The sequence below is a fragment of the Siphateles boraxobius genome, unplaced genomic scaffold, assembly GCF_051911475.1.
Source record: "Siphateles boraxobius isolate OS27281-9 unplaced genomic scaffold, OSU_SipBor_1 7, whole genome shotgun sequence".
NCBI classification, from domain to species: domain Eukaryota; kingdom Metazoa; phylum Chordata; class Actinopteri; order Cypriniformes; family Leuciscidae; genus Siphateles; species Siphateles boraxobius.
This window is the reverse complement of record NW_027509197.1, coordinates 35,743,513-35,763,107: the sequence shown is the minus strand read 5'-3', so window position 1 is coordinate 35,763,107 and position 19,595 is coordinate 35,743,513. Positions and strand designations below refer to the sequence as shown.

Sequence of the window (19,595 nt, the reverse complement as noted above, 5' to 3'; positions counted from 1 at the left end):
GCATGTTGCAAATAAAATGGTAATTTTAAATTGAGTAAAAGCGATTTTAAAGGGATAGTTCACCTAAAAATGTGTTAGATATTTTGTAACCCAATAGTTGTAGGGCACCATTGACTTTTGTGGTATGGAAAAAAAAATATCATGAAAGTCAATGGTGCCCCACAATTATTTGGTTTCAAACATTCTTCAAAATATCGTCCTTTGTGTGCAGCAGAACAAAGAAATTCATACAGGTTTGGAACAACCTGATGGTAAGTAAATGATGAAATAATTTTTCATTTTTGGGGACACTATCCCTTGAATCGACCTGAATAAATTTTTTTGCCTATGTTGCTTCATTGCTCCACATGGCTTGAGAACATTGACATTAGAATAATTTGTTGTATGTTCACTAATGTGAAAGCCCAATCTGTCAAGCTTGTAGAACAAATGCGTTTGTGGTTTTTGCTCTTCAGTACAAGTTAACATGTGAATCCTTCCCTTTAAATCAAGCTGTCCGTGTAGCTTCCAGAAAGCTGTAGAACACATGTAGTCCAAACGACAGCATGGAAGCAGCTGACGTTATTAAGTACATCTCAAAGACGGCCCCTCTCTAATTTACTGTCTGCTGACCACATTACACGGAGGCCTAGTCTGTTCAATGGACAGGGCTGTCTTCTCCAATATACCCTGTTCCACATCAAATAAGGAGACATAAAAACCAGGGCTGGGCCATTTGGATAAGAGCTCAAACATCCTGTTATGGTAACCGTTGCGTAAGCATGTGTTTATTATGAAAAGCAAAATAGACAAAGAAAAACTGTGTTGTGTGAGAACGAAAGCAGGTGTGGGTGAAATTTGGCAGGATTTCTGTGTTTTCGGGAATAACGCTTATGTTAATAAATGTACAATAGTATCTAAGCTCCACTCCTCCAGACGCTGGAAGTCTGCCAGGACGCCCACTGCTCACAGGAACTGTTCACCCCAAAAATGTCATCATCATTTGTTCATCCTCATGTAATTTCAAATTTGTATGCTGTTATTTGTTCCTGTGGATACAAGGGGTGTAGCGGTTCTCGGTAAAAAAATCTAATCATACCGTTCTCCACCCATGGTTCGGCACGCACTTGCACAGTTATTCATCTTAAATCATCTTAATATGAGCAGTCATTTACGCCATCATCGCCCGTGTGTTGATCGCGCACGAGTGCAGGAGAGACCTGAACATCACACGATGCTCTCTGTGTTTAAAATAAACTCATTTAAGCACTCATCCATACCCTGCACACAGAAAGTCTCGTCTCAGACAGCACCCAAATATTAATTTCTCTTTTCAAGTCTTGCGTTCAAACGGACAAAATCACACAAAAATTGTAAGCATGCCCGTCTTGACAAGTATCCCTAGCAAACGTAGCCCGTTATGTCTTAAGTGAACGTAAAGTGACCGCAGCCTAATATTACGTCTGTATGTGTTTTTTATGTTAATCAAGCAGCAAAAGACAAGGAAATCACTCAATTCTCTTGACTGAATAGCTTTTGTAACTTTAATAATGATTAATCTTTATTTAATTTATACAGTGAAGATGATATGAATGGTGTTTCATATTTGATTACTTTATTCAATTTCTATACCTGAAAGATACTGTACCTACATAACTTGAAAAGCACAGTTTATTTTATTTCTATCTTTGCTCTATTGTATTTATTTGTGCTGTTGCTTGTAGTTTGATAATGTTTTCTTATTTACTTTTTTTTTCCTTGAACATAACAAATACAGAACCAAAACCGTGGTAAAAACCTAATTGTGAGTAATTTGAACCATTACACCCCTAGTAGATACAGAAAGTGAATTTATGTAGAATATTTCATTCCTTTCTCCTAAAAGGTCAAAGAGCACCATAAACATATCATAAAAGTAGTCCAAGCATCTTAAGCACTCTATTCAAAGTAGTCTTATGTCATATGTCATAGTCATATGATTGCTTTTGACAAAAAAATTGTGTGACTAAACAGCATTAATGTCAAACATGCTACAATGTTTTTAAAGTGCCATTTTTGATTTTCAGTAAATAACTTAGATTTCGGTTTGTTTTTTTACACAAAAATATCAAATGGCTTCAGAAGACTTGAATTATCGTTCACAAGTCATATAGGCTATTTTTGTAGTACCGTTATGGTGCTTTTTGTCTTTTTTTTTACTATAAATTTCCTCGTTTACTCCATGGAAAAAGAAAGTTGGGTTTGGAAAAAATTGAAGGCGAGTTGCTGTTTAAGAGTGAACAAATTCTTGTAAGGGGCCTTAAAGTGAAATGAGTAAACAATCTTCATTTCCTGTTAGTGTTGATAATATCTGATTGCTGAAGGAGGAGAGTTTAAAAGCTGATAAAAACATTTAAAATTGGCAACAAGGACTCCTTCCCATCAACCTGGACGTTTTGGCTTCCGCAGTGCAACAGCTTCGTTGCAATTTCTCATGCGCAGGAGGAAACATTTTGCCCAAACAAAGCCCATCCAGAGTTAGTTTTTCCTAATATAGTAAAATATTTGAAGCAGGGGTTGGATAAAGAAAGACCACATACAGTATTCCTGTCCTTCCTATCCTCCTAACTTTCACTGCCACAACTCTTCAGCAACATGGATTTACAGTTTGCCAGGCCTGGAATCAAAGTTTGACCTCTTCAGGACAGTTGTAATGTAATGTAAAGTATGCGCTCCTCTGATTTCCGCTCGTAAATCTGACCCCAATTTTGTTTTCCTCTTCTGTGTCCAGGCTGCCTGTCTGCACTGGTCTACCAGCACTCCATCACTCCACTGGCTCTACCCTGCAAACTAGTCATACCAACCAGAGGTGACAAATCATATCTGTTTATCTACACACACAGTGGGGTCCAAAGGTCTGAGATCACTCTGAAAACATGGGATTTGTTTTTTCTTCAAATGTATAGGGATGCACCGAAATTTTAGCAGCCGAAATGTATCGGCCGAAAATTGCATTTTCGTTTTTTGTCCGAAAGAGAAAAACAGGTGAAAATATGAGCCGAAAATATATGCCACCCCGCCATGCGCCTCAGTGTTCGATTCAGGTTTCACTCTCGACTTTGGATGTGGCTCAGTTGCTGACGGTCCATGAGAACGCTCCACTCATGTACCGCTTATGCTTATCGGAACAGCAAAGTCTCGCTCAAATAACACGCCAACATGACATTTCTATGTAGTATTATATTTGTTTCTGTTAGCCCTACTGTGGGTGTGGGATAGGCGTGCTGGGCAACTCTGGTAAAATGACGCTACCCTCTGGTTCACTGATCCGCTCCTCGATACGCTCTGATCACATTCTCTGATAATAATGGCTTAGTAAGACAATACATTATTTAGGTAGTTGGTCAAAAATATATCTGTTAAATCTGGTTCTGTTATATAGAACTGAATAAAGAATAATATATTTATTTTTAATATTAATGTATTTTCTGTTCAATTTTAGTGTTACTTTCAAAACAATTTGGGTTATTTTTTTATGCTTGTTTTTTTTAATTCTGTATCATTAAAATTTTTGAATTTCATTAAAAGGTCTAATATTAATACAATTATATTAAAAAAAGCTAATTTAAAATAAGAAATAAATTATTTTTAAAAAGCATTTTCGGTTTCAGTTTTCGTCCAAGTGCATCCAGAAGTCTTGGTTTCAGCCCAGAATATTCATTTTTGGTGCATCCCCGTTTAAATGTGAAATATATTTTAGGATTTTGAAAACAATAACATGTCAATAATTTATTTTATTATTATTTTATTTTATTTCTAGGTCACTAATCAAATTTGTAATATTAGCTATGTTTTGATGCAAGTTGCAAATTTAATTACTGTTTGTGAACAATAATAATAAATACCAAATCTGCAAATAAAGCAGAATTTCCATTCCATGAGAAACGGAATTATCTCTTCAAGATCAAAATCAAAATCAAGTTGTTGTTTTTTTTTCCCACGGCACAAGCTGCTGATGCTTTTTATATATATCTGACACGTGACATTCTATTTGGAGCTGTCTATTCGGAGCACGTCCTCAGACTGGGAATTGTTGTTTTATGGGAACACCTAAAGTCACATTATTTTTTTTTACATGCACGTCTGAAAAATGGATTTTGTAAATGTGTTTTTATCATGTGCATACTTCTTATGGGAGCAAATACGGCTTATATGCATATTTCAGATTTTTTAATGTGCATCTTGGTGTTTATATCCAGCATCGCACAATTTGCATAAATACTGTATACGAGCCTGAAGCATCTGCATTCCTCTGTTCAAACATGTCTGTTTGAGCACTGCTGTCATTAAAGTACTATTTTCACTATTAGTCTCAGACTTTTGCAGCCCACTGTATGTTTGTGTACATGTACTGTACATTCCCACTCATCATGACCTCACTTAGCTGTGCCCCCTGTCATGATGATGTATGCCCTGTTTGCACAGGGTGAATAATCGTGAGTGTTTTCTGAGTTTTGCACTGTGGCGTGTTCAGCTGACTCCGTCCTCAGCCAACTGCTATATGCCATCCAGGTGTCAGGTGGCATGAAGCCACAGACCTGTTCAAACATAGAGTGAACGCAAGTTTGCCAGGCGCTTTGATTCCTAGCCTAGAAAGAACTCCCTCAGCAGAATGATGGATTGTTGCACTCTACCTGACAGAATATGCACAGTCTAAACTCTGACCTGCTGTCATTTTTATAGATCCTCTGGAGGAATCACCTGAGATTGCAACACCTACTAACCCGGCAACAGAGATGCTCAAACAGGGTGCAGGTGAGGATATTTACATCAATGTCTAATAGGGGTTGCACAGATTAGTATGCTCTAGTAATGCCATCCGTGATGCTTAATGCCGACTAGTCGTTGATCATGGCCTATAGAGGGCGCAACAGGATAAGAAATCTTTGAAGTCCACTTTTACGCTCCATTTCCAAATGTTACAATTACAAATAAATGTATACTCCGAGCACTCCAAAAGATTGATTATACCATATGGATGCTCAAAACTGCAATGTTCCAGATTCAGGTTCTATAACGCTAAACACGAGGCTTGACCATGTAGAAAAGAAAATGAAAATGCATAGAAAAAGCTTTAACAAATATATAAGCTATACATTTCTGCTTTTAAAACAATACAGGGATGTTTGAATCTGCCATTACAAGTAACAACAATATTTCAGGGACAAAAATAAAATTTATATTTTGGGGTAATTAACATTATGCCTTAAATGCTAGTGATAGAGATAATGTCTATAATACTGATAGATATAATACATTGAATTTGCATGAATTATACATAAATGGAAACCTACAGAATGTGAACTAATTTGTAAAAAAAAAAAAAGTTCATATTTTCTTGCTTCAACTGCAGCGAGAAACTATATTTTATTTATTGAGGTAATATATGTTAGGTTACACTTTATTTTAAGCTATCATTGTTAGAGTGTATTTTTTATTTATTTAATTAAGTTCTGAGTAATATTAATTAACAACATGTACTAACTATAGGATTAGGGTTTGGTTGAGGGTTAATTGCATGTAATTATGCATAATTTACTGTTATTGCTATTGTAAGTACATGTAAGTACACTGTGAAATAAAGTGTTACCGTGATATAAAATCTATAATGTCAATGATAGTGATGCACTGAATCTGGAACATTTGTTCAAAAACAGAATTAAATGCATTAATGTTCATTGTGTTTAGCACAACTTCATTCAGCAAAATCCCCTAAATTAGGTACAATCTGCTCAGGTTTTTAAGTGAGTGTTTAGTTTTCGAAAATTATAATTCATTGGTAGATTTGAATCTATTAGCAATTTTTCATCCATCATATCCATCTTTATTAATGCTCTCTTGATACATTTATTTTATTCTATTAGTTTTACTTGTTTATTATCTGATATCAACTGCCATGTTCTTCTCCACCCTGGTGTCACTCCTGTGGAAATGATTTAGGGCAGAAGAGTTCATCTGACTCCCATGGTAAACCCAGTGATGCTCTGCGTGTTTAATTCATTGATGTATATGTGTTGTGTGTTTAACCTGACTTTGACTGCCGTGTCTAGAGAGAGCCACACTCCTCTTTTACTGTATGTGCATGTGATGATGGTTCAGACCTCAAGAAGCACCTTTACCTGTCTGCTAAAATCTGTTTGGCTGCTGCTGTTTGTCAAGGCCTCGATTGTATTTCAAGAACACCTTTCTGATTGAATATGGCATGTTCTTTCATGACTGATGTTAGATTACTATGCATGGATCTACTGATAGATGATGCCAGTGGTTCTCAGTTTCTTTTCAGCTCCGCATTTAAGACGAGGACCAATCATACGCCAATCAATCATGAATGCTAATAAGATGTTGCAATATTTTGATAAAGTACATAATTCTATTGCAATGTAGATCAAGTTATTTTAATAAAGATAAACTGGTATACAAACCATCATCTGCATTTGAAGACTGTGAAAACTTTAATAATGAAAACTGTGTACAAAATATACAAAGAATATTTTAAATGTATATGTTAAAAAATAAATAAAGCACTAATACTGATTTGCATCCTTCACCCGAGAATGAAACACCTGATGCAATGTAAGAAAAAAACACACAAGCACACAAATATGAGTTAAAAAAACGTAGGGCCCTATTTTAACGATCTAAGCGTATAAAGCGCATGGAGCAAGTGCTCTTAGGGAGTGTCTGAAACCACTTTTGCTAGTTTAACGACGGGAAAAATGGTCGGCGCACCCGGCGCATGGTCTGAAAGTGTTGTACCTATTCTCTTAATGAGTGTGTTTTGGGCCAAACGTGCAAAAAAACAAGCAGAGTCATCTCCCATTCCCTTTAAAAGCCAGTTGCGCTCGCGCCATGGCGAATTCGCTATTTACATGACGGAATTTGCAAGCGGAAAAACTGAACATTTCTCCAGAGTGCAAATGTATTGCTCGTGTGCAAAGTTAAAGCGGGCAAGCCGACCATCTACAGGACAATGTGTACACGTGTTGTGCACCCGCCTATTCGCGCGTATTATTAACGCGCTCTTTAAATAACCCAAAAAATACTGGCGCAGTCTATTTCAGTTGCCTCAAAATAGCAACGCACCAACAATGTGCCTGAACACATCTCGTTTTCAGACCAGCACGCCCATGGGCGCACAAATGGGCGCAAATGCATTTGCTATTTAAACAACCTGGTGCAGGATGTGAAAATGATAACTGTGTCACGGTGAAACTAGCAAGAAACACTTGTGTCATGCTTGGCGCTGCATTGCACCAGGTGTATGATAGGGCCCTAAAACTTTTAAGTGCTAAAACTGAAATAAAAATATAGAAATATTAAAAAATTAAAAAACGAAGAAAAATGGCAAAAGCACATAAAATTACAAAAATTAAAAATAAATTGGAAAACATTGAATAAAGGCAAAATCAAAATATTATTAAATACTGTAATAATGTATAAATAATCCCCAAAAACCACAAATTGAGAACCACTGGATTATGCAAATGCAGAATATACTAATGATATGTGTGTGTATGTTTGATAAGATCACAGTATGTGTGGAGAGTTATGTAAAGGTGCATCTTTCTTGTAATTGAATTGTTTGGAGATGCCACATGGCTATTAATCAGTGCATGTTTCCCTATCTTTTCCAGCATGTAATGTCCTGTACATAAACTCAGTGGATATGGAGTCTCTGACTGGACCTCAGGCCATCTCGAAAGCCATCTCAGAAACCCTGATAACCAGTGCTGTCTCCTCAGCCATCGTTCACTTCAAAGTGTCTGCGCAGGGCATCACACTCACTGACAACCACAGAAAGTGAGGGAACATTCCTTCTTTCTTCCTTTCTTTCTTTCTGTCTTTTGTTCGTCTTTCTTTCTTTCTTTCTTTCTGTCTTTTGTTCGTTGTTCTTTCTTTCTTTCTTCGTTTGTTCGTTCGTTCATTTGTTTGTTTGTTCGTTCTTTCATTCTTTTGTTTGTTTGTTCTTTCATTTGTTCTTTTTTCTTTCTTTTGTTCGGTCTCACTTTTTGTACTTTCTTTCATTTGTTTGTTCGTTCTTTCTTTTGTTTGTTCTTTCTTTTATTCTTTCTTTTGTTTGTTCTTTCTTTATTGGTTCTTTTGTCTATTTGTCATTTTTTCTTTCTTTTGTTAATTCTTTCGTTCATTCATACTTTTGTTTTCTCTTTCTTTCTTTTGTACTCCCTTTCTTATTTCTTTCATTCGTTCCATCTTTCATACGTTCTTTCTTTCTTTCTTTCGTTTGTTTGTTCTTTCATTCTTCCTTTCCTTCTGTTCGTTCTTTTTTCTTTCTTTTGTTTCATTCTTTCTTTCTTTTTCATTTAAAAGCTAAATGGCAGCATGTTTTAAAAGCACATACCTGTGCTTTCTTCCACAGGCTCTTCTTCAGACGTCATTATCCCATCAGCACGGTCACGTTCTGCGACATTGATCCACAGGAGAGGAAGTAAGAAAACTTCCTTTAACATTAGCATTACTTTAGACATGAATGTCAATGTCAAAGCATTTATACATTGATCTGTGGATCTGACAGGATCTGAAGTATGTTTAAGTGTATTAGCTTTATTAGTGGTGCTTTTGCAGTATTTCTGTTGATGTTCCTCTTTATTACAATTGAGAATTTTTCAACTTAACCTTAAGCCCTGAGTATTGAGAGTCAAGGTTTTTTATGCATCACATGCATTTTATATTAATGTGATGTAGTGAAAATTTTCAGCTAAACATTATTAATACACATAAAAACATATAGTAGGGGAAAGAATAGAGCAGAGATTTTTGTGAAAAACTATACACAACTATACATTGTACACAGATGTATATATACACGATGTACTAATTGTACATATCAACATGAGCTCCTAACAGTCACATGTTCTTCAGGAACAAAATCCAATTTTTGAAATTATTATTATTTTGTCAATTTTCAAATGGTTACTCAAAAGAAATTGCTTTTAATGTGTGATTAATTGTATTGTATTGTCTTTTATCGTTTGTATCTCTTGTAAAGCATCTTTGAGAATATCAAAAATGCTCTATAAATAAAAAGTATTACTGTTATTTAGCTAATGCTTTAGCAAATCCCAAAGTTAAACATCTATAATCTGTTTCAATGTCATTCCAGGTGGAGCAAACCTGAGGGTGGCACTGCAAAGTACGTACCAGCTTTTGATAACAAAGAACTTGATCTTTTGCAGCTTAGCAGACGTTGTTATCTGAAACAGTTTAGATATGCATCAGTCTCAAGTGCTGCTCCCCCTCCCTGGTGCATCATGGGATAAAATGCTTATGCTCAGGGGTGTCATGATGAATGAGCGGGATTGTGCTGCTAACACAACCTGATGCTAGCCTGCTAACCCTCAAACATGTGTCACGAATGACCCTTACCCTCTGAGGCCACAGAACATACAGGATTTTTTGTTCGAAAAAAAAATTATACATGACTATTATACAGTATAGAACTATTATAAGTGATATAAGTGATCCTCAGGGGAAAAAAAAAGGTATAATATGATCCTCTCACACACAATCTGAGCAGATCTCAGAACACAGAACACTTGACGCACCCAGAGCAATGAGGCGTGTGACAGCCCTCACGGCTGGATCTGGGCAGCGTTTGAAAGAGATTGTCCTCGAACGGCTGTGTTATAAAGCGCTGTGCTGTTGATGCAGTAGGCAGATATGTTAGAGAGCAAGAATAGATCATTGGACTGGACTGAGGATGAAAGCACATGATCACGGCGAACATCATTCCACTGCTGTGGTTCAGGAGATGAGAAGAGGAGCCTGAATATGTCACCACAAAAGGAGCATTCCAGAAATTAAATATATATATATATATATATATATATAATTATGATTTCTGGAATTATTTTTGACTGTTCAGCACGTAAAACGTAAAAAAAATATGCAATTAATTCAGGATCCGCTCTCCAAATAAAAATAGTCTGTACATCTCAAGTTAAAAAATATGTAATTAACAAATATTGTTATAGATATGCTTTCTTTAATTTTACATTAATTCAAGGATTCAGTTTGTAAATATATTTATGATTACAAGTTTTAGTTTCAGGTGTGATTTAGCACAAAAATCTGTTAATTTATTACGATTCAGATTTAGATTCACAGCCTAATCAAAAGATTAAAAGCATTTAAAAGATAATTGTGACTTTTTATCCAACAATTCTGACTTTTTTCCTCAGATTTGCGAGATATAAACTTGCGAGTGTGAGTTATAAAGTCCAATTCTGAAGGAAAGAAAGACTGACTTTTTCTCGCAGTTATGACTTTATAACACGCAATTGCGAAAAAAGTCATAATTGTGAGATAAAAAGTCACAATTACCTTTTTTATTTTTTATTCTGTGGCGGAAACAAGCTTCCATAGGACAGTGACCTGGAAATGTTATTTTAAGGTAAACTCAAATACTGCATTTTAAGAGTTTTTTTTTTCTTTCTTCACAGGTTCTTTGGCTTTGTGGCCAGAAAGCAAGGCAGCACAACAGACAACGTCAGTCACCTGTTCGCTGAGATGGATCCCGATCAACCGGCCACAGCCATCGTCAACTTCGTCTCTAAAGTGATGGTCAACTCTCAGAAGCGGTGAACTCTTCACACAGCGCTGCTTCCTGGAGGACTTCGATTCTGCTCTGTTTCATTTTTTTTTTACGTTTCTTTTTTTCGCTCTGTATGTTTGGGTGAGAGGCTGTGTGTACGTGTGGTTGTGAATGTGTGAGGAAGGGTTATTCGGACAGTAGTGAGGAAGAGGGACAGAGGAAGTGCACTGTGGGCATAGAGGAGTGAAGGACAGAGAGGAGGTGATCTTCATCTCACTCGCAGGGGATGTGAAAATGATCTCAGTGATTTTGTTGCTTGTTTTTTAGAAAGTAAAAAAAAAAAAAAAAGGTTGATGAGGAGGCTGAAATCTGGGGCTGATGTACCAAAGATAAGAGAGCAGTCAGGACAAACCAATCATTATTCAAGCGTTCTTGTATATCTTGGTAAACCACAGCTGCTTCGTCAAAACTGTACATATGAACTCTTTTCCTTCTCAAAGCGGCTCCTGTTTTTCACGCTACAAGTGCAAGAACACTTCATATGCCAACTAAAAGCAATTTCCAATCCACTCTGGATAAACTCAAAACCTTGTGGGGATTTTGAAGGTCCCTCGCATATAACAGACCTAGGAGAAGCTAAAAGTGAGGACGGGTGAGACATCTTCACCCTCAAAGATGCTCCCCTGGGAGAACGTGGGATGCTGGAGTCGTTGATTCAGCGTCTTCGTTCACCTCTGGTCCAGAAATATCCAGCAACTAACTGATGTTTCTCTACTCGAAAGAGTGCAATACAATGGCACCTGATGTCAGGTTTCCAGGTTCATTATTGAAGTCGGATATGAGAGATGTCTACTGAAATTTTCTGTTGCCTGAAACTCAATTTTGCAGGTGTTTCACTCCAAACAAAAAGTATAGCACCCAATTCTCTGTGCAATGCTTGCTTTTGTTTTGCATGCATAGTTGTCGGAAAAAAAAATGTATTCGCTTAAAAGTGAATGTTTATCATTGTCTTTGCACATCTATTTCAGTGGCGCCATGTTCACATGATGCCATACATACCGTCAAGTCACATTTATAGTGCTTTATTCAATACAGATAGTTTCAAAGAAGCTTCACAGTAATAAACAGGAAAATAACAGAGTAAAGCAGCTTTACAGAAACAAATATTGTCAGTGCAATTCATATCAGTGTTGATTCAATTCAGTTCAATAACAGAGTGAATTCAAAGGCAACTGTACAGAAAACAATCCAGCTCAATTCAGATCAAGTTGTTCTTCTCTGGTTGAGTCAGGGCAGTCAAATATATAATTGTTTCTGTATTTTAATTGTCTTTTAAGCCCCAACTGAGCAAGCCAAAGGCGACAGTGGCAAGAGAGAAACCAGGCTCACAAACAATGTGAGATTAGGATTCCTGGCTGTGTCGGAAAATCAGACTTTTTGGACTGATATTATTCCAAATTTTGCATTCACCTTCTTCCGCTTGGATAAATATCTCTGAAATCACAGGAGTAGATGGACGTCCGACTTCAAGTGCCATTCCATTGCACTTTCCAAGTAGATAGCTATAAACTGAGAAGAGTGAAGCAACATATAAGACAAATCAAGTGTCCAGCGTCACCATTTAGTTCCTGGTCTCCACTTGCTGAGCTCTCTTCTCTTCAGGTCTGAGTGTGTATCATTGTGTATCTGGCAGTAAGGTGTGAATCTGTCACTGTATCTCTATGCCTCGCTTAAAACACACTCACACTATCATTCTACCCCAAAGTAAGCTAAGTATATATATATAAAATACTTCAAAAAGTGATTTTACTGAATATTTATTGTATTTTTTTTTTTGCGCTATGCTAACTCATTTACCTATAGATATATTGTATAGTCTACATAAAGATTAGCCTCCAAAAGAAATTCTCTTTATTTTGGCTAATATTTCAAAATCATGAGGTTTTGAGGAGCATTCTATATGGTGTAAAGTGTATGTATTTGGAAAGCTTGTCATTATTTGATATTTTTTCACATCATTTTTTCTTTAGCTTTAGATCGACATAGGCTTCAAAGTAGAACTCACTGTTGCTTTTGCATATATAAGGATTACATCCTAAAGTTCCTTCAGATAAAGTGAGTTGGCTTATGTGTTTACTGCAAGAGGCTTTGTGTAAAGAAGGTAAGGAAGTGTCTTTATTTTTGTATTATTATTAATATTATTATTATTTTGGCATCCTTTCCCTTCCAGTATTCAGCCCTCAGAAACCCACTTGTTTAGTCGCTCGCATTGATTCTCTCAGGCAGATTTCAGTATTTTGTTTCATACTGCCATCGTGAGGCGCTGTCAAGTATTGCCAGCCATATCTCCATCTATGGATCCTCTACAATTACCTTCGATTTACACACCAGTTCTGAATCCTTGCTAAATTTAGATTAAAAGTAATACTGCAGTGTTTTAACTGTGATTTGAGGTGAAAATACCCGTTTAAGCAGGATGTTCGACCCACTCCGCCCTGATAACTGTCACATGTCTTCAAAACAATGATTGTTTTGGGTTTTTTTTTTTTTTTGTATGTAAATACTTAATTTTTGCCAAAGATTTTATTTCATGTTTATATGTTTGAGAACTGATCACTGTCTGCTGGTAAGCGGATGGCGGCTTATTGTTTTTGGCGTGGTTGTCTGTTTTGAGTGATGCACATGCTATATGACATATATTCAACTGTGTTTGGTTGCCATGATTCCCTTTTGTTTAGGCTTTAAAAAAAACTACTCCAAAAGAATGCAAAGCACTTAACGATCAGGAGCTGAAAAAATAGCAAAACATCAGATAAAGATACCAACATACTGATACATACAGTTGGCCTGAAAGTTGTGCAGAATTAAGTCCACTCATACTCTGTAAATTGATTCTTATGTAAACTGTTTACACCGTTAATTTGTCATGTTTCATGAACGAGACACACTTTTAGCATTGAAACAAATGTGCACATTTGGTTAGATGGTTTAAATAAGTAGGCCATAGACATCACAAACTAACTTTAATGTATAAGGAAGATATTTAAATACATAATGAATTAAATTAAGAGTGATCAATTCACATGTATGATATTTGCAAGTAAAAAAACCCAGCATAATTAAGTCACTGGAATATAGAAAGTGTCGATAGTTGAGTTGGAAGCCATCTACATTTGTGATACTGGACGTGTCTGGTGTAGACATGGGGTAAGAGTGATTTCGCACACTAGAATATGTATTTGCTTGTTTGCTTGCCTTTCTGGACATTTCATTCAGTGCATAGGTTCAGATAAACAACACTTTTGTTTTCCAATCATTTCCGAACCACACAGAAATTGTTTTTGCCTTTACCTGAAAATATCTAGGCCTTCACAAAAAATGTCCTCCAACAAAACCAGCTCCCTACTCCTCCATGTATTAGTCAGCAGTGTTGTATTATTATATATATATATATATTTTTTTTTTTATGTCCACTTGTTAACAGACGTAGAATGTGTGAATGAGCTACTATTGCTGTACAGAACCACAATGTTTTATTTGCTTCATGTTTTACAGCCTCATTGTATTGTTTTGGAAAAAAATATACATTAAAGAGCGATCCAAATCAGTTACATTAAAGTACACTGTTGCTAGAAAAAGAGTCCTGGTTTGTGCATTTCTTGGATGCTTGAGGTGCAGCGTTACACTGAACAGCTTTTACTAATGTGACTGTCAGAGCACCAATCCCGTCGGAGGCCAAGCCTCTTTTTCCATAGTGCTCAGTCAGATACAGAGGAAAATGAGGATGGGAAAAAAACTTGCACACTAAGAAACCTTGGTAGCTGGTCAGTGATTGGCAATGCATTACTTCTAATTCTCTCTTTCATAGCCAAATGAGCATTCATTTATGGATTAGGATAAGGAATGCATGAAATACAGGTACAAAATGAATTTGATCTGATGCCATTACCCTGGCTATATGAAGAAACATGGGAATTTGGATGATAATCTGTTCACACGTATACAGAAGGGTCAAAAATGTAAGAGTAGATTGAAAATCTGGGATGAATTATTATTATTATTATGTTTTTTTTTACATTTAAATTCATAATGTTTTTGAAAGAAGCCTCTTATGCTTACCGAGACGACATTTATTTAATCAAAAATGCAGTAAAAACAGTAATATTCTAAAATATTATTTGAATTTAAAATAATTGTTTTCTGTTTCAATATATTTAAAATTTTAGTTTATACCTGTGATGTTAAAGCTGAATTTTCTGAATTGTCTTCAGTGTCACATGATCCTTCAGAAATCATTCTAATATTCTGATTTGCTGTTAAAGAAGGAATTATTATTATATAATAATATACATAATTATCATCATCAATGTTTTTGCTGCTTAACAAATTTGTGGAAACAATGATACCATTCAAACATTTGTGGTAAGATAAAAAAGTGAAATTAATACTTATTTATATTTAATAAATACTTTAATAAATGAAAATAAATGCTGTTCATTGAACTTTCTATTCATCAAAGATTCCTGAAAAAAAATATTAACATTCCACAAAAATGTTAAGCAGCACAACTGTTTTCAACATTGATAATACTAAGAAATTTGACCTGAGCACCAAATCAGCATCAGAATGATTTCTGAAGGATCATGTGACACTGAAGACTGGAGTAATGATGCTGAAAATTCAGCTTTGCATCACAGGAATAAATTACATTTTAAAATATATTAAAATAGAAAACAGTTCTTTTAACTTGTAATAATATTTCATATATTTTTGCTCTTTTACGGTATTTTTGAATAAATAAATGCAGCCTTGGTTGAGCATAAGAAACCTCTTTCAAAAACATATATATTTTTGAAAAAAATTTCAAACTTTTGACTTTTGAGGTTTCAAATCATATAAATGAGTGTTGTAATTTGACTCTTTGTACAGCCGGTCAGATGTAATTTTCGAGGAAAGTTTTATGATTATGCAGATCATTTGTAATGAAAACATCTCACCTAAAGGATTATTAGGAGGAACACCATACTAATACTGTGTTTGACCCCCTTTCGCCTTCAGAACTGCCTTAATTCTACGTGGCATTGATTCAACAAGGTGCTGAAAGCATTCTTTAGAAATGTTGGCCCATATTGATAGGATAGCATCTTGCAGTTGATGGAGATTTGTGGGATGCACATCCAGGGCACAAAGCTCCCGTTCCACCACATCCCAAAGATGCTCCATTGGGTTGAGATCTGGTTACTGTGGGGGCCATTTTAGTACAGTGAACTCATTGTCATGTTCAAGAAACCAATTTGAAATGATTCAAGCTTTGTGACATGGTGCATTATCCTGCTGGAAGTAGCCATCAGAAGATGGGTACATGGTGGCCATAAAGGGATGGACATGGTCAGAAACAATGCTCAGGTAGGCCGTGGCATTTAAACGATGCCCAATTGGCACTAAGGGGCCTAAAGTGTGCCAAGAAAACATCCCCCACACCATTACACCACCACCACCAGCCTGCACAGTGGTAACAAGGCATGATGGATCCATGTTCTCATTCTGTTTACGCCAAATTCTGACTCTACCATCTGAATGTCTCAACAGAAATCGAGACTCATCAGACCAGGCAACATTTTTCAACCGCAACTGTCCAATTTTGGTGAGCTCTTGCAAATTGTAGCCTCTTTTTCCTATTTGTAGTGGAGATGAGTGGTACCCGGTGGGGTCTTCTGCTGTTATAGCCCATCCGCCTCAAGGTTGTGCGTGTTGTGGCTTCACAAATGCGTTGCTGCATACCTCGGTTGTAACGAGTGGTTATTTCAGTCAAAGTTGCTCTTCTATCAGCTTGAATCACCCATTCTCCTCTGACCTCTAGCATCAACGAGGCATTTTCGCCCACAGGACTGCTGCATACTGGATGTTTTTCCCTTTTCACACCATTATTTGTAAACCCTAGGAATGGTTGTGCGTGAAAATCCCAGTAACTGAGCAGATTGTGAAATACTCAGACCTTCCCGTCTGGCACCAACAACCATGCCACGCTCAAAATTGCTTAAATCAGTGGTTCCCAAACTGTGGTCCGCGGACCACTAGTGGTCCGTGAGGGTACTGCAGGTGGTCCGTGGAAAGGCAAATTAAAATATAAAATAATATTTTTTACCTCCAGGAATCCCCATAAAAAAACATAAAAAGTAAAAAGAATATGTATGCCTATATTGATATAAAATTTAAATTAAATTGTCAGGTTATTGTGTGATTACTAAAATAGGCTAGTGGTGTTCGGCCGTGACGTTCAAGTTCAGTGCCGTTAGAACCACAACATGGATCGGTGGATAGCAACAGGTTCTCTGAAGAGGAAAGCGGCAGAGGCAAATATTTTGCCATTATATAAAATATTTGTCTGATTATAATTTCACCAACAGTAATTCTGGATTGCCTCCACCAAACAAGTAAATAGGAAATAAGCAAATCCGAATACTGCACGCCAAAACAGCAGTATGCGCGCAAGCGTGAAACGCTAGTGTTTCTTCTTGCTGCGTATCTTTTACTGGGGTCTCCAACACGTCACTTGATTGGAGGTAGCTCGTCAAGGGGCCGTTCACATATCGTGTCTTTTGCGCTCTCAAGTTCATTATTTCATGTAGGTGCGCGGCAAGTGTGCTCATAATTGAAGTGACGCACTCATTTGTTTAGGCGCAGCGAGATGAAAACACCTCAACTTTTCATAATGCAGCAAACGCACCGCAGTTCATGTGACAAAAACAAACAAATCAGCTTCATCCTTTCTGTAAACATTGAAAGCTCAGTCAATGAAGAATGCAAGAATGCACGTGCACCCAAACACTACGGGTGTTTTTCTCTTCTCCGTAAATAAATCTTGTAGCAGAGCTACAGCAAGCGTTTTTCGGTGGTGGAAATCTATTAGCTTCTAAGCACAACTAAGTTGTGGAGAGCGCGCATAGCAACGACAGACGGCACAGGAAAATCGGACCGAATTTTACTATTAGCTAATAATAAAAGAAAAGCTAATGTGCATCGATGTAAATGTCAAGTAATTTATCTTTTTTTGACTCATTCTTTTTATAAAAATGATTTAAAGGCTGAAATATGTGAGGTTTATCTTTTTATAAAACTTTTTTTTTTGTGAAAAATGATTTAAAGGCTGAAATATGTGAGGTTTATCTTTTTGTAAAACCTTTTTTGTTAAAACTTTATTTGAATTTCATTTTACTATATGTGCCTATAGGGGTGGCAGGGGTTGGCGGCAATGTAAGTATCTGGATATTTGCCACAGGGCGAGGGCTTCGATTACCTCTCTCTTTTTTGACCATACATGTTTGCATCCCTGAAATGAACCTGATTATGCCCTCGGGCGCTTGAGTAAATAAATAAATTAAATATGTGGCAGCCGTTGTGTGCAGTATACTTTCTTTTAACAAGCTGTTGTACTGATGTGATGACCAGTTATAGTTTTAATGTTAGTAAGCCTATTTAGAGGTGCAGATTAATTCAGGAAGGACTGTGTGTAGATATATTTTATTTTGTGTATTATGAGGTGGTCCGTGAAAATTCTTGATTACAAATAGTGGTCCACACTCACAAAAAGTTGAAAACCCCTGGCTTAAATCACCTTTATTTCCCATTCTGACATTTGGTTTGGAGTTCAGGAGATTGTCTTGACCAGGACCACACCCCTAAATGCATTGAAGCAACTGCCATGTGATTGGTTGATTAGATAATTGCACTAATGAGAAATTGAACAGGTGTTCCTAATAATCCTTTAGGTGAGTCTGTATATATATATATATATTTTTTTTTAACACAGATTTAATAATTGATTATAAAAATGCTGACCTGATTGTAAATGCTCTGAACATCAGCAGCATGATGCACGTTTAGATCATCCAGAGAACAGATGTTTTTTTGCAGCAGTGTGCAGAGCCAATAGAGGAGACACGCATGTGTAGATTATCATTTCTGAGGTGCATTTCTTTCGCTCTCACTAATTACATCTCTTCGCGAGAAAGGAGAAGATGGTGATGTCATTTGGGAGTTATGGAGTTATGTATCGGATCAGTAAGCAGAAAGCCCTTTTCTCATTAGCTTTGTTCTAAGTTGGGTCACTCCTACTTTTTCACATTGCTAAAAGGTTACAAAACCTTTGGCCCATTGTTTTGGGAGTGTCACTTGAAGCCCCAGTGGATTACTGAGCAAAACAATAGCTCTTACAGCATTACTCAGAGTTTCCACTGATCGGTTAGACAAAGCCCTTCGAGGTGACCTAAGATGTGTGTCTGTTATTGGTTAGTATCATCTTGTCCTGCCTATACCAGTCTCAGGGAATCAGTTTAACTAGTTCTTACATTGACTATAAAGGCAAGAACAAGATGTCTACATAGGCATCATTCGCATGTCCCCTCGGGGCCAAAGTCAATCGGTCAAAGTCGATTTTGTTCACACCATTTTTTGAAAGCCACTGAAAAAAATAGCATACGGAGGGCTTAAAATGTCAAGAAAAGGCATCTGCAATCCTTACTTTTTTACAATTTAATTCATAAAGGTTACACAAAATATTGCACCAATTGGCACCAACTAGATAAAACTTTTCACACAAATATCAGGATTTAAAAATGATATATGGCGTAAGAGAGATTAAGAGATGAAGTAAACAGAAGACTTTCAATTGCTCTTAAAAGTAAAGGTTCTTTATTGGCATCTAAGGTTCCATAAATAACCTTTAACCTCCACGGAACCTTTCCACTGCACAAAATAGACTTTATAGTGGAAAAAGGTTCTTTATATAGATCAAATGTTTTTCACATTAAGAAAAAAAAATATTTTAAGATCTGTTCATTTGAAAGGTTCTTTGGGAACAAAAAAGAGGATTATTCTATGGCATTGCTATGAAAACCCCATTTTCTCTTATTTTTAAGAGTGTTTACACAATTAGATTATATATACCATTCTCATGAGTTAGGCACACAAATAACATTAAATCATTATCCAGAAGTTATGGTGATGTTGGTGGTGTACGGCTACA

At 36.4% G+C, this 19,595-nt stretch overlaps 1 protein-coding gene across 35 annotated transcripts in view; it reads left to right on the top strand.

Moving 5' to 3' along the window:
- tns1b (tensin 1b) overlaps positions 1-12,384 on the top strand; it is a 252,192-nt gene extending 239,808 nt beyond the window's left edge. For 24 of the 35 annotated variants that reach the window (XM_077215634.1, XM_077215626.1, XM_077215625.1 and 21 more), the window contains 7 exons: positions 2,750-2,827; positions 4,702-4,773; positions 5,959-5,985; positions 7,653-7,818; positions 8,396-8,464; positions 9,140-9,169; positions 10,479-12,384. In XM_077215634.1, coding sequence (XP_077071749.1) covers positions 2,750-2,827; positions 4,702-4,773; positions 5,959-5,985; positions 7,653-7,818; positions 8,396-8,464; positions 9,140-9,169; positions 10,479-10,620 — 584 coding nt within the window. In that variant the 3' untranslated portion in view covers positions 10,621-12,384. The remainder of the gene's footprint in view (positions 1-2,749; positions 2,828-4,701; positions 4,774-5,958; positions 5,986-7,652; positions 7,819-8,395; positions 8,465-9,139; positions 9,170-10,478) is intronic. The other 11 variants (XM_077215637.1, XM_077215632.1, XM_077215628.1 and 8 more) reach the window with 1 other exon arrangement.
- Positions 12,385-19,595: the final 7,211 nt, after the last annotated feature.